The 14,570-nt window shown below is 35.2% G+C and overlaps 1 protein-coding gene across 4 annotated transcripts in view; it reads left to right on the plus strand.

Moving 5' to 3' along the window:
* mboat2b (membrane bound O-acyltransferase domain containing 2b) overlaps positions 1-14,233 on the plus strand; it is a 31,388-nt gene extending 17,155 nt beyond the window's left edge. For all 4 annotated transcript variants that reach the window (XM_051874093.1, XM_051874095.1, XM_051874096.1 and 1 more), the window contains 11 exons: positions 192-269; positions 4,044-4,139; positions 4,238-4,293; positions 6,440-6,494; positions 6,713-6,896; positions 7,553-7,745; positions 9,745-9,848; positions 9,944-10,008; positions 10,765-10,897; positions 12,730-12,881; positions 12,973-14,233. In XM_051874093.1, coding sequence (XP_051730053.1) covers positions 192-269; positions 4,044-4,139; positions 4,238-4,293; positions 6,440-6,494; positions 6,713-6,896; positions 7,553-7,745; positions 9,745-9,848; positions 9,944-10,008; positions 10,765-10,897; positions 12,730-12,881; positions 12,973-13,129 — 1,273 coding nt within the window. In that variant the 3' untranslated portion in view covers positions 13,130-14,233. The remainder of the gene's footprint in view (positions 1-191; positions 270-4,043; positions 4,140-4,237; positions 4,294-6,439; positions 6,495-6,712; positions 6,897-7,552; positions 7,746-9,744; positions 9,849-9,943; positions 10,009-10,764; positions 10,898-12,729; positions 12,882-12,972) is intronic.
* Positions 14,234-14,570: the final 337 nt, after the last annotated feature.

Genomic DNA, 14,570 nt, shown 5'->3' on the forward strand with positions numbered 1-14,570 from the left:
TGTCAAATCAGCAAAAAAAAATAAATAAATAAATAAATAAATATATATATATATATATATATATAATATATAAAATATTATAATTATAATTATATATATATATATATATATATAAATTATACAAGCACAGCTCCATCCTGTCATTCTTGTATAGTTTATCTGAAGCAAAACATTTTCTCTCTATTCTACAGGTATGCGCTTCATTTCCTTCTCCAGAGTGGCATTACTTATGGCATAATGATTCTGACCGGAGTTGAGCACATGCACAAGTGAGTCCATATTTTCACATCTTTAGAATCACTGAAAGTGCCTTAAAGTTTTTTTTTTTTTTTTTTTTTTTTAATTATTGTTATTTACTTTACTAAAGGCCCTATGAAATGGCTGGACAAGTTCCTGTCTTGACATATTGCACAAAGCTAATAAACTGACATAGACACAAAATTCAATTTTAGAATTTATGGGGTCTTTAATACACATTTAAAGACATATTTCATTTTAATACACATTTCACTTTAATACACATTTCTGTGTTTCTTAATTTTGAACAATTAATCAGTGCTGTTATTAGTTTGTCTCCATATCTTTCATCAAAATGACTACCATTCAAAAGTTTGTGGTTGGTAAGATTTTTTTAATGTTTTTGAAAGAAGTCTCACCAAGGCTGCATTTATATGGTCAAAACTACAGTAAAAACAGTAATATTGTGAAATATGATTACAATTTAAATTGTTTTATTTTAATATATTTTAAAATGTAATTTATTCTTGTGATGGCAAAGCAGTCATTACTGCAGTCTTCAGTGTCACATTATCCTTCAGAAATCATTCTAATATGCTGATTTGGTGCTCAAGAAACATTTATTATCAATGTTGAAAGCTGTTGTGACATCTTTTATAACATTATAAATATAGTTACTGTCACTTTTGATCAATTTAATGCATCATTGCTGAATAAAAGTATTAATTTCTTTCAAAGAAAAAAAAAAAATCTTGATCCCAAAACTTTTGAACGGTAGTTTAAACTTACTGTGACTCTGTCTCTGAAACGATTTTACTTTTTTGTTGACATCACCAATAGTTCATTTTTCAACCCAATCGATTGTCAATTCCTTTTGAATAAGTAAAGTACAGTCCACCTTTGTTTTTTGTTATTGCGTGTCCTGTTTTTTTTTTTTTTTTTTTTAGGAAATACAGAAGTAAAACTGGTTGTGAACACCATTACTTTTTACTTTTTTCAGAGCCCATTGAGCAGACGTTTGTGAATCCTTCATAGCCCCCTTTTCATTCAAAAGGTGAACTAAGGTTCATGCTGATAGAAGTTGTGACCTCTCTTCTGATGAAAGAGTTGAAAACTGACCCAAAGATAATTATAATGAGAAAGACATCATTCCTTTCACCCGCTGACCATCAGTCACTGTCCTCCTCATGGGTGTAATAAAATCTTCCATTATTTCTCTGCTGCCATCTCCTGCCAGCTGCCAGGAACTTCTTACTAGGTGGTAAATATAAAACTGCCTCAATGTCAGACTCCTGCTAAATGGCCCTTTAGGGACTTTTTGTTTCAAATGAGGTGATATTACTGTCTTAGTAAGATTCAGGGGCAGTTGTTAAAGTAGACAATTCTTCCTCCTCCTTTTTCTGTCTTCTATTGGTGGGTTGTGTAGAAAGGCGATTGACGTGATTGGTTGTGTCATTTTGGGAAACATACAGCGGTTGAGACCATTCTATTTTTGGCCTTCTCTAGGAGGGCAAACAGTTTTGCAAACCTGCAAAACACACTTGCATTGTTGAATGGAAAGCACACTAACATTACACACACCTCGTCTATCTTTGTACTCACACCTGCAGTGTCTGGGGACCTGAGCTAAATGTGTCATCACTACCGCTCGAGTGTGTGTGTGTGTGTGTGTGTGTGTGTGTGTGTGTGTGCGCGTGTGTGTGTGTGCGCGCGTGCGTTTTTGTGATTTATGAGGACACAAATTTGTATAATGACATGGGTATTATACTGGTATTACGACGTAAACATGAAATATGAGCACATTTCATGAGTCCTCATATTTAAAATAGCTTTAAAAACATACTAAACAATGTTTTATTAAAAATGTAATAATGCAGAATGTTTTCTGTGATGGGTAGGTTTAGGGGTGGGGTGGTGTAGGGGGATAGAATGTACAGTTTGTACAGTATAAAAACCATTACGTCTATTAAATGTCCTCACTAAGATAGCAAACGTGTGTGTGTGTGTGTGTGTGTGTGTGTGTGTGTGTGTGTGTGTGTGTGTGCGTGTGTGTATAAGAAATAATAAGAAGGACTGGGAGCTTCTGTTGTGCTAATCCCTTCAAGCTTCATCTGATCTTCACTAACTTCGTCTGTGAGATAAAAACAGATCTTACGTTTTTAAAACCACATGATTACTGATCTAATGACCTTCTGTTGTCATGTAACTGTGAACCCAACAGAAGCAAAATAGGTTGGGACTTGAAAATTAACTTTTTATATTGTGATTTATATTGTGAAAAAAAAAAAAAAGCTGTACCTGATGTCTTATACTAAGCTCTCAATCAGTACGTTGCATCTGGTCCGCACTGCTTTCCCCCCGACTTAGTCATGACTCAAGAAACAAAGCAGAATATACGGTTAAGCTTGTAGCTTACTAGTTAAATTGCTACTAAATGCATCAAACAAAACCACTAACCTGGCAAACAGGATGATTAAAAGTAGAGGAGTTTTGTGAAGGTTCATTTTGTGATAATGACAGGCCAACTGTCCATTTATCCAGCTTAGACAGTTACTTACATAGACAGCATACATACAGTGCATAAATAAATGGACATTAAATTATATTTTAAATTCAAATTCATTTATAATATGAGAAGAATCAATATTGGAAGGTTCCATAACTTTTCCAGTTGTTTGTAATTTGCTGGATTAGGCCTACTTGTAAAAAAACAAACAAACAAAAAAGTTTGAAAGTGGAATATACTAAAAAAAATTTTATATAATTTTTTTTTTTAATTTTAATAATTTACATGACTATTACAGGTCTAGAAATCACTCTTCTAAAATTATGATTCCTCATATATCCAGATTTTTCAATACAATTCTGGTTCTTCAAAGAAAAACAAAAAGAATTAAACAAGAAGTATCTTGATTTTTAGATTTTTTTGCTTAATTTAATATTTTTTTGTTTTGTTTTAAGTCATTTTACATCATATTGAGGCCCCTTGGAACCATGCTGAGACATCCCAGTGGACCCTGGCCCCCATTTTGCCATAAAACGATACAAGAGATGTAAAACTAGCATAGCTTTGTAGAAAATGTATTGCGTGAGTCAATGGTCAGTAATGCAGTTTACAAAAATTATGCAATCAATTGGCCAATCAGAATCCAGTTTTCCAGAGAGCCATGTAAAAATATCAAACAGACTGAGCAAACACATGCAGGCTATCTGACAGTGATAATGTCAGTGATAATGAAACACCCTCTATGGCACTGACAGTTTCACCTGTGTGTGTGTGTGTGTGTGTGTGTGTGTGTGTGTGTGTGTGTGTGTGTGTGTGTGTGTGTGTGCGTGTGTGTGTTTGAGGCTATGTATGTGCGCCTTTTCTCATCTTCTACCTCCATTTTAATTTCCACATTCTTTTTTCTGCATTGTACAAGAATGGGGAGCAATAATGTCATTAATTTGTGTAGAGAATAATGGTCTATCTACACGCAAACACACACACACACACACACACACATACACCCACCGTCTGGTGTTCAGGCTCTGCAGATCAAAAGCTCTCATCACCGTTGAGAGCTCATTTCTGGAAGCATGACTGAGCTCTTTGTTAGCTTTTGTTTTTAAATGATGTTTGTACTTGTTTCTGGGTTTTAATGGATCACAAAAAGTCTCAGTATGACATCCTTCGGGCCTTCATAATATTAAAGCTCTTATAAAACTACAATTTATTTGTATTACCTACAGAAAAATGGTTGTAAGTACATTATTGCATCTGAAGCGGCTTGGATGTGAAACATGCTCTTTGATTCACATTGCAGATACTGTTTGGTGGTCGCCCTGGGTTATCTAAGCTTCTGCCAAATCACCCGGGTTTACGTCTTTGATTACGGCATGTACTCTGCCGATTTCACGGGGTAAGAACATGTGAGGTTTCTGAACTTCATTGTCACTGTTGTTTATGTTTACCCACATTTCTTTACATTATTTTTTTTATTTTTTCTCTCCCTGACAGGCCGATGATGGTTATCACGCAGAAGATTACCAGTGTGGCTTTCGAGATCCATGATGGTGAGTGTGTGCGTGTTTGGTTAAAGTTTAGAATACACACAGGAATGATGCATTGGGATTCTGTTCTGGATGCTGTTCCAGGCGGCTGCTGTTGTGATTGTCAAATGTGCTGCCAAAGGGCCAGAGAAACTAATTAAAGAAATTGAAGGCAGTGGGATGAAATGAAAGCAAATGAAAACAAGCCTCCCTCCTTCTCTTCGCCCCTCTATTGTTCCACAGGGTGACAGATTACCCTTATGATGAGTGTTGCACCATCTTGCACTTCTTAATATTACCGTTATCACTAATTCATTTCTTAGTCCTCTGCTGAGTTCATCTGCTGGCCTGCAAACCTTTGTCATGGAGAAGCTTTTGAACAGAGCAGATGCTTTTGTCCTTTCTGCTGTAACCTCACTGGATGTATAGTTTTACTGGATGTATAGTTTTACTGGATACTATGTTTTATACCGTGCAACGGTAATTTTGTGTCACATTTTGTCTATACTATTTATGCTGCACAGGGTTATAATTTTGAATTTGATTTTTTTTTTTTTTAATTTTATTTAATTTGATTTATTTTTAGTTTCAGTGTCTTAGTTTTAGTTTTTTTTTTTTTTTTTTGAGTTTTTTTTTTTTGTTTTTTTTTTTTTGTTTGCTAGTTTCAGCTTTAGATTTACATTTGTTTTATAGTTTTATATAGTTATTGTTTTAGTTTGTTTTTAGTTTGTTTTTTAACATTTTCTTTATAATATGCCATGTATCTAAAACTAAAACTGAAATGAATTTGTGGGCATTTATGTTGATTTGTTTTGGAGTCATTGAAATATAATGTAGTTTAAGTATAATATAATGTAAAATATAGTTTAGTTTAAATTTTTCCCAGTTATGTTTGTTTTTATTTTTATGTCAGTTAACAGAAACAATTTTTTTTTTATTTTTTTTTTTTACAATAATAACTCCACTGTAGGTGTAGGATATTTCGCATTAATATAGAATTAAGTTAATGTGGTGTCACAGATTTTTAAAGTCAAAACTATCTGTTTTTTATATTTTTGAGTCTGCTTTTAGCTTGTTACATAACGTGAAGCTATTTTTCACTGATACCAGAGATATAATTTATTTGTTATGAGTAATCTTTTAGTTTATGTCTGTCATATTCCAGATAAAAATAGAAAATAAAGGAGATGAAGTACTTTTCATTTGGAAAGTATTTAATTCACTGGATAATCCAAAAATGGGCATTACCACGTTGGTTATTTTTAATCGATTTCCAGAACAAATACCTATATTGTGATATATTCTGTTACCATGATATTAAATTACTCATTGCGTGATATAAATTGAATGTAAGCTTTCCGCCAAGACTCTTATAAAGAGGTTTCACTCGCCTGTTGCCTTGAATAACCTGTCATTGATATTCCCTATGGTCCGAAGAACACTAAAAGGACAAAGTCCCCCATAGAAGTCCTTGCAGACCTCCATCACTAGCTCTGGGACATGTTGGGGCCTATTGTGAGTGAAGCTCGGTCTCTGCACTGCTGCTGCTCACTGGGTCACTCATAAACCTTAATGAAAACTTTTTAAGTGGCTCGTCTTACGTGCAATAAAACAACAAGAAATTATTCAAGCCACTTACGCTGGGTCGCCTTGCCTTGTCTTATCGTGCAGCAAGACAAACAACTGAGGCAGAGGAGACTCATGAGTCGACCGCATGAACTCTGAGCCAAGTCAATTTACAACACATCTCTTCCCTCTCTAATTACCTCTGTAAATCAGGGAGAGGCCAGGGAGTGTTAGACAAAACCACTTCTCACGAGCTCAGAAGCTGAGCGGGTACGATACTTCCTCTGTGCTCAGATGCAAATGTCAAAATTTCCAGCTAAATTGTGTTTAAAGGAATAGTTTGGACAAAAAATTTAAATTCTGTCATCGTTTACTCACCCTCGTGACATTTCAAACCTGTATGACTTTGTTTCTTCTGTGAAAAACAGAAAAAGGAGGCATTTTAAATAATGTTCTGGTCCATCTTTTCCATGCAGTTACAATGAATGAAAGCTTTCAATGGGGACTGAATCACAGATCAGAGTTCCTCAGACAAAAAATGACTTTTATTATGGATTGAAGCTGTTGGTGTGTATATATATAAACTTTCTTTTTTTGTGAACAGGAATGGCGAGGAAGGAAGATCAGCTCAACCAGAGTCAAAAACTATTGGCCATAAGGTATGTAGATTTAAAAGAAGCTTAAATTAAACTGTTTACTGTACAATACAAAGACAAAATTAAAACGAAGGAATGAGTGTATATGGTTGTGGTCTAAAAAATAGTTGCTGTGCCCTTTATATTTATCACTACAAGCTACTCTCAAGTCTCTTTACTAGATATGATGCAATGCAATTCTAAAATCATCCTCTTTTCCTCCATGTTTGTGTTTCATCCAGACGGATGCCCAGTTTATTGGAGTACTTCAGTTATAATTGTAATTTCATGGGCATTTTGGCTGGTCCCACCTGCTCCTATAATGATTACATTGCCTTCATTGAGGGCACCCCCTATCGCCACAGAGAACTTGAGACCAAGGGAAAAGTCAATGGGAAGAGCAGACTGAACGACCCATCACCAAATGTTCGTTTTATTTAGTCGTTTGTATTTTTTTTTTTTAAATAACTTTAGTTTGTACACCAAGTCACATCACAGTAGCGTAAAGGCTGGACGAATGTTCAAAAGTTTGGGGTCGGTAAGATTTTAATTTTTTTTTGAAAGAAGTATTTTATGCTCACCAAGGATGCGTTTATTTGATCAAAAATACAGTATCAACAGTTTAAAATTACAATTACAATTTAAAATAACTTATTTTAAAATGTAGTTTATTCCTATGGTGTCAGCTGAATTTTCAGCATTATTACTCCAGTCTTCAGTGTCACATGATCCTTCAGAAATTATTTCTTATTATAAATGTTGAAACCAGTTGTGCTGCTTAATATTTTTGTGGAAATCAGGATACATTTGTTTTCAGGATTCTTTGATGAACAGAAAGTTCAAAAGAACAGTATTTATTTGAAATAGAAATCTTGTGTAATAATGTAAAAGTCTATTTTTTGATCAATTTAATACATCCTTGTTGAAATAAAAGTATTAATTTCTTAAAAAAAACCGTACTGACCCCAGACTTTTGAATGGTAGTTTATATTATCAATATGTTGTATAAAACTATTCTTAAAATGTACATGATTGGCTTATTTCAAGTTCATATCAGTTTGTGCATTTCTGTTTCTTAACAGACAGAGGTCATCCGAAAACTGGCCACCTGCTTCATCTCACTGCTGGTCTTCCTCTCCGTCTGCAAAGTCTGTCCTGTGGAGCGTAACGTTGATGATGATTTTATTGCCACCACGCCCTTCTATGCTCAGGTGGTCTACCTGTATTTGTCCATGCTGACCACCCGGCCTAAATACTACTTTGTTTGGACTCTGGGTGCGTGGACTTCCTGCCTCTCCTTCTCTTCCCAGCTGGCTAGCTTTCTCTCTCCTTTTTTGATCTTCTTTGAAAGATAATAATGTCTAAACTGATCTTCTCTTTGCTTCTGTTCTGATGTGGGATATTATGTTTTGATTTTTAGCAGGGGCCTCATGCATCTAGTATTCTGAAGGGGAATAAGATATGATCAGTCTAGAAAAAGACAGTTTAGACCGTTATATATATAGTGTGTGTGTGTGTGTGTGTATGCGTGTATATATATATATATATATATATATATATATATATATATATATATATATATATATATATATATATATATATATATATATATATAATGTAATATAAAATATACACTCACCGGCCACATTATTAGGTACACCTTGCTAGTGCTGGGTTGGACCCTCTTTTGCCTTCAGATCTGCCTTAATTCTTCGTGGCATAGATTCAACAAGGTGCTGGAAACATTCCTCAGAGATTTTGGTCCATATTGACATGATAGAATCACGCAGTTGTGAACATATCAATGTCATATCAATGATGCGAATCTCTCGTTCCACCACATCCCAAAGGTGCTCTATGTTGGATTGAGGTCTGTTGACTGTGGAGGCCTTTTGAGTATAGTGAACTCATTGTCATGTTCAAGAAACCAGTTTGAGATGATTTGAGCTTTGTTACACAGTGCATTGTCCTGCTGGAAGTAGCCAATCAGAAGATGGGTTCACTGTGGTCATAAAGAGATGGACATGGTCAGCAACAATTCTCAGGTAGGCTGTAGCATTTAAACAATGCTCAATTGGTACTAAGGAGCCCAAACCACCACCACCACCACCACCAGCCTGAACTGTTGATAAAAGGCAGGATGGATACATGCTTTCATGTTGTTTACAGCAAATTCTGACCCTACCATCTGAATGTTGCAGCAGAAATCATGACTCATCAGACCAGGCAACGTTTTTCCAACCTTCTAATGTCCAAATTTGGTAAGCCTGTTCGAATTGTAGCTGTTTTCAGCTGACAGGAGTGGCACTTGGTGTAGTTTCCTGCTAATGTAGCCCATCTGCTTCAAGGTTCATGTGCGTTCAGAGATGCTCTTCTGCATACCTCGGAGGAGCATGACAAAGGTCTGCAAATTCCCTAGATCTCAATGTCATTGAGCATCTATGGAATGTGCTGGACCACCTCGCATCTTGCAGAAACTAAAGGGTCTGCTGCTAATGTCTTGGTGCCAGATACCACAGGACATGTTCAGAGTTCTTGTGGAGTCCATGCCTCAATGCATCAGAGCAGTTTTGGCAGCACGAGGGGGACCAACACAATATTAGGAAGGTGGTTTTAATGTTGTGGCTGATCAGTGTATGTATTGGAATCCATTTGGCATATTAATCTTAAGCAGGTGACCCCTCATTTTGAATGGGCAATGACGCTTCTGTCTGTTAGCCTGTTTTCCAGTTTGCAAGTTGTCCTTTCTATCCTCCTAATGTGTTGTACATGTCTGTTGAGCCATACTGGAAAGAATAATTTAATCAAGTATGAGCAATAATTTATCTTTCACGTTCCATCATTATCATTTATGCTGTACCTCGGGCATGATTAATTACACATTAGGATGCTTCATCCATCATCTGTTGTGAGGACTGGTTGTGTGACCCATTTGAATTGGGATCAACATCTTACACAACACATACTTGGTCCTAATGGCTTGTGTTTTACTGCCCTCTTCAGACAAAAGATGGAACTAAAACTCCTATTCCTGCAATTCAATTTATGTAGTAAATTATGACATAGTAAGAAAAAGATTTTACTATTATTTATAGTACTTACAGTACACACTTCTTTGAAATATGAAAAACTACAAACATATCCAGAATTCACTGAATGCTTAATTGGACAATTACACTTTATATAAAGGGAGAAACAAACTATTTTGGGTTTCATAACATTTATTATGTCTGATATAAGAGTATTTTGACACTCATGTTGTATTTCTAAATAGCTGATGCCATCAACAACGCAGCAGGATTTGGCTTTAATGGCTATGACAGTGATGGTTTGCCTCGATGGGATCTCATTTCCAACCTAAGGATCATGAATATAGAGGTCAGTTGAGCTGCTGTTATTTTAAAAAAAAAAATTCTCACCCTGAATGAATCGGAAGTGTCATAATCGGTCAAGTCAACTCTTATATTTTTCAGCTTGCCACCAGCTTTAAGGTATTCCTGGATAACTGGAACATCCAAACTGCACATTGGCTTAAAAGGTAAGAATAGGTAGAACACATTGTGCTATCGTATTGTAAAACATTGTGAAAATGTTTTAAACAAAACATTTTAAACATTATAAAATGTTTTGGGGTTGATAAGATTTTAAATGTTTTCAAATATCTTATGCTCACCAAGGCTGCATTTATTTGGTCAAAAACACTGTAAAACCATAATATTGTGAAATAATTTTACAATTTAAAACAACTATTTTCTAATTTCTAATTCACATGATCCTTCAGAAATCATTCTAATTTGCTGATTTGTTGCTCAAGAAACATTTCTTTATCATTTTAATTGTTGAAAACAATTGTGCTGCTTAGTATTTTTGTGGAAACCATGATACATTGTTCTTCAGGATTCTTTTGTAACATTATAAAAGTCTTTACTGCCACTTTTGATCAATTTAATACATCCTGGCTGAATAAAAGTATTAATTTATAATTACCTGTCACTCATCTACCTTCAGAACTACACACATGTTGTGCTTGTTTAAAATAATGCATGTCCGAAATTGTATGAGGAATATCACCACAGATCCATCTACTGGGTATTTTTTATAATTATCCAGTTATGGATTAATAATTAACATGTTAGAAATCACAAGGAAACAGGCTAACAACAGAAACTATACTAATATTCATTCATTGCTTTAGATGAAAAAAGCAGAAGAATCATTTCCTTCTTCCTTTCATTTACATGCTAAAATGATTATTGCATACTGTTTTATTATTTGTGACACTGTTGTCTTGTAGGGTGTGTTATGAACGTTGTCCTTACAATCCCACTGCTGCCACCTTCCTGCTGTCAGCCATGTGGCATGGAGCTTACCCAGGCTACTACCTCACCTTCCTCACTGGCATCGTCATCACTCTTGCAGCCAGAGCTGTGAGTGACATCACACTCTACCAAACATCAAATACACTTCAGATAAGAAACATTCCTCTCACTTTCATCAGGTGTTGCTATTTGTTTGGCCATGAGGAGCACCGGGACTTTTCCCAGTGGGCCGATTGACTTTTGGGACGGCTGATGAAACCAAATGTCATTAAAAAGTAATTATTTCTTCAGTGTGAATGACATCTGTCTTTTAGCAGCGCAGCAAAAATATGAGGAGTGCAGATGATACGTGCAATACATGACTACTATTGACAAAGCGATTAAATAACACCTCATTTTTACTAAATGTGAGTAAAAACTACACAGTAGCTGTGACTGAAATTTATCATAAAACATTTGGTGGGAAAAATAATGTGCATTTTAATTGTTTCAATTCATAACAAAAAAATTTAGAATAAACGTATCTACTTATAAATAAAGTGTGTGCCATCTAGTTTTATTTTATTTTTACATGACTAGTAATGAAAAAAGCTTACATGCCCTAAAACTTTGAACGTACATCAATTTGAGACAATTTTTTTGTTTTTTTTTCTCACACATTTGACTTTCAACATTTTATAATGTATACAACTTATATAATTAAGTTGTATACATTATATTTAAAATATGATATAAATATATTGATATAAATATTTATTACAATATTTAAATGGTCAAATAGTGAAATTTGTTATCTTTTCATGAGTTTATCCTTACTGGTTGAAATATATTATTTTCCAAATACATTAGTGTATCAAATAATAGTGGTGAGATTTTGTAACCCTAAATACCAAGTGATTTTTTTCTTTTTCTCCCAAATTCTACCCCGATGAATAATTTGCCTAAACAAAATGTTTTTATTGTTAATTTTAAAGGGTTAGTTCACCCAAGGGTTGGTTCTGTCATTAATTACTCACCCTCATGTCGTTCCACACCCGTAAGACCTTCGTTCATCTTCGGAACACAAATTAAGATGTTTTTGATAAAATCTGATGGCTCAGTGAGGCCTCCATTGACAGCAAGTTCATTTAGACTTTCAAATGCCCAGAAAGGTACTAAAGACGTATTTAAAACAGTTCATGTGACTACAATGGTTCAACCATAATTTTATGAAGCGATGAGAATACTTTTTGTGCACCAAAAAAACAAAATAACGACTTTATTCAACAATATCTAGTGAAGGGCGATTTAAAAACACTGCTTCATGAAGCTTCAAAGCTTTACAAATCTTTTGTTTCGAAACAGTTGTTTGGAGCACTGCCAAAGTTATGTGAACCATTGAAATTTCGAAACACTTATGACGTAACGAAGCCTTGTTTACTGAAATCACGTGACTTTGGCAGTTTAAGATTGTTTGATACACGCTCCAAACCACTGATTCAAAACAAAAGATTTGTAAAGCTTCATGAAGCAGTGTTTTGAAATCGCCCATCACTGAATATTGTTGAATGAAGTCGTTATTTTGTTTTGCTGGCACACAAAAAGTATTCTCGTCGCTTCATAACATTAAGGTTGAACCACTGTAGTCACATGAACTATTTTAAATATGTCTTTAGTACCTTTCTGGGAGTTTGAAAGTCTAAATTAACTTGCTGTCAATGGAGGCCTCACTGAGCCATCGGATTTTTTCAAAAATATCTTAATTTGTGTTCCGAAGATGAACAAAGGTCTTACGGGTGTGGAACGATATGAGGGTGAATAATAAATGACAGAATTTTCATTTTTGGGTGAACTAACCCTTTAAGGGTGAAAAAATAACATGAATATCAGTGCCTGGGTCACTGAGGGTTAAAGTTGTTATTCCTCCCTTTCTTAATGCAGTGTTCCCTTTTCTCCTTCAGGTGAGGCACAATGTAAGACCGTATTTCTTGGGTTCGCCAACTCACAAGTTTGTGTATGATGTCATCACATGGGCGGCTACACAGATTGCCATTTGTTACACAGTGGTTCCCTTTGTGCTGCTTTCTGTGGGCCCCTCGCTTAAGTTCTACAGGTGGGCTGGACAAACAAGAACAGATACTAAAAATGCTGATTTTTTTTTTTTTTTTCATTCATGACATTCTGCTGTCTCCATCACTCTGTAGGTCATGGTACTTCTGCATCCACATAGGCTGTATACTGCTAGCCATTGCACTGCCTGTGAAACCACGCCACCTGCGACTGAAAGAGCAACAGTCTGCTGTACAACCGAGCCTGGAGAGCACAGACAGCAACAGCAACCAGAAACCAAAAGCCTCATGAGTCCTGGAACACCTTACCAAACTTCTCTACACACACAGACTGGGCAAATGTACCTATTTTCCAGCCACACATGAAGAGAGTCAAATAAACTAAAGCTCACAAATAAACCAACCAACCAGCCTTTGTCTGGACTGATAGAGTAAGTCGTCTCTTGGCTCAGTATAGTGGTACTGGGATTCGACAGTGATTTGAGATGATGGAATCAAATCCGACTTCTATAAGAAGAGTTTTATTGCCAAGAAAACACTGTTGTATAGAATTATGTGACCTTGCCTTTATAATCCCACTTGTCACAGCAAGTATTAGTGTCCTAACCTGGTGGTCTTGTATCAGGCTGTAAATAGGATTTTCTTGCAAGAGACAAGGCCAATATCACTTGCAGAAAGCAGGCAATATTATATTTGAGTTTTCATGTGGTAGGGGTAAAAATAAATATGGCTAACTAAACTAAAAGGAAAAATAATAATGGATTTATTGAAAAAAGGAAGTTTAAAGAATGCAGGATGTCTGTGCAAAAAAAAAAAAGAAAAAAAGTTTAAATAATGTTCACAAAATAGAAATTGGTTCTTTTTCCAAGTCAGAAAGTCTGAATTGAGATTTAATTCCATGGCTGCACCATTTAAAAACTGGGCTCTTTGTTGTCGATGTTATGTTTGTTATGGTCTGTTGTAACGTCTTGTCCATTTAGTCTTCACATAAAACTCTGAAAGTTACACATAATACATTCCACTCTAAAGACCAGAGATTCTTTTCTCATAAATGAAAGTATTTCTCAGTCTAAACTGGGAATTTTGGAATGTTAGAGTAATGTCCAGCAAAAAGAAAAAAAAAAAGAAAAAAAAAAGGATAGTACTGTTAATTGCATGACTTTTTCGAGTCAGGCAGGCAGTGATTCTGTATGCACAGTAATGCACATTTTGTATGGCATCAGTCAGCTTCAAAGTTTGGCCTGCTTAAGGTTGGAAACGAAGCTGATGTTTGTGTTAAAGTTTAATGAAATGATAGAGGATGTCCACTGGATTTGTTTGAACCGTATTATGTTCTCTGTGTGGATCTGGTACGTTTGTTTTTTGCAAATTATGTGATTAAAAGGTCTTTTTACTACTCCTTTGTGGTGTATTTGTCTGATGAACCATTTTGCAAAGATAATGTGTACGCTGTAGTTACACATTCATTATTTTGTAGTGAAATGTTTGAAACATATTAATAATTTAGCCTTCCGTATTCTCAAAAGCTTCGACCCGAGTAGTCGTCAACATCTGCTCTTTGCTCTGCAGACATAAACCATGCACTTTGTGCCACTACAGATAACAATAAGTTACTTGATCTTGCTGACATTATGATATAGGGATGTTACTTGCACTACGGGCAATTTTTTGTCCCAGTGGCAGATTTTTATTTCAGCTTTTTGTTGTTTCTGTCTTGGATTTTTTTTTTTTTT

This window comes from Ctenopharyngodon idella, chromosome 20 (genome assembly GCF_019924925.1).
Source record: "Ctenopharyngodon idella isolate HZGC_01 chromosome 20, HZGC01, whole genome shotgun sequence".
NCBI classification, from domain to species: Eukaryota; Metazoa; Chordata; class Actinopteri; order Cypriniformes; family Xenocyprididae; genus Ctenopharyngodon; species Ctenopharyngodon idella.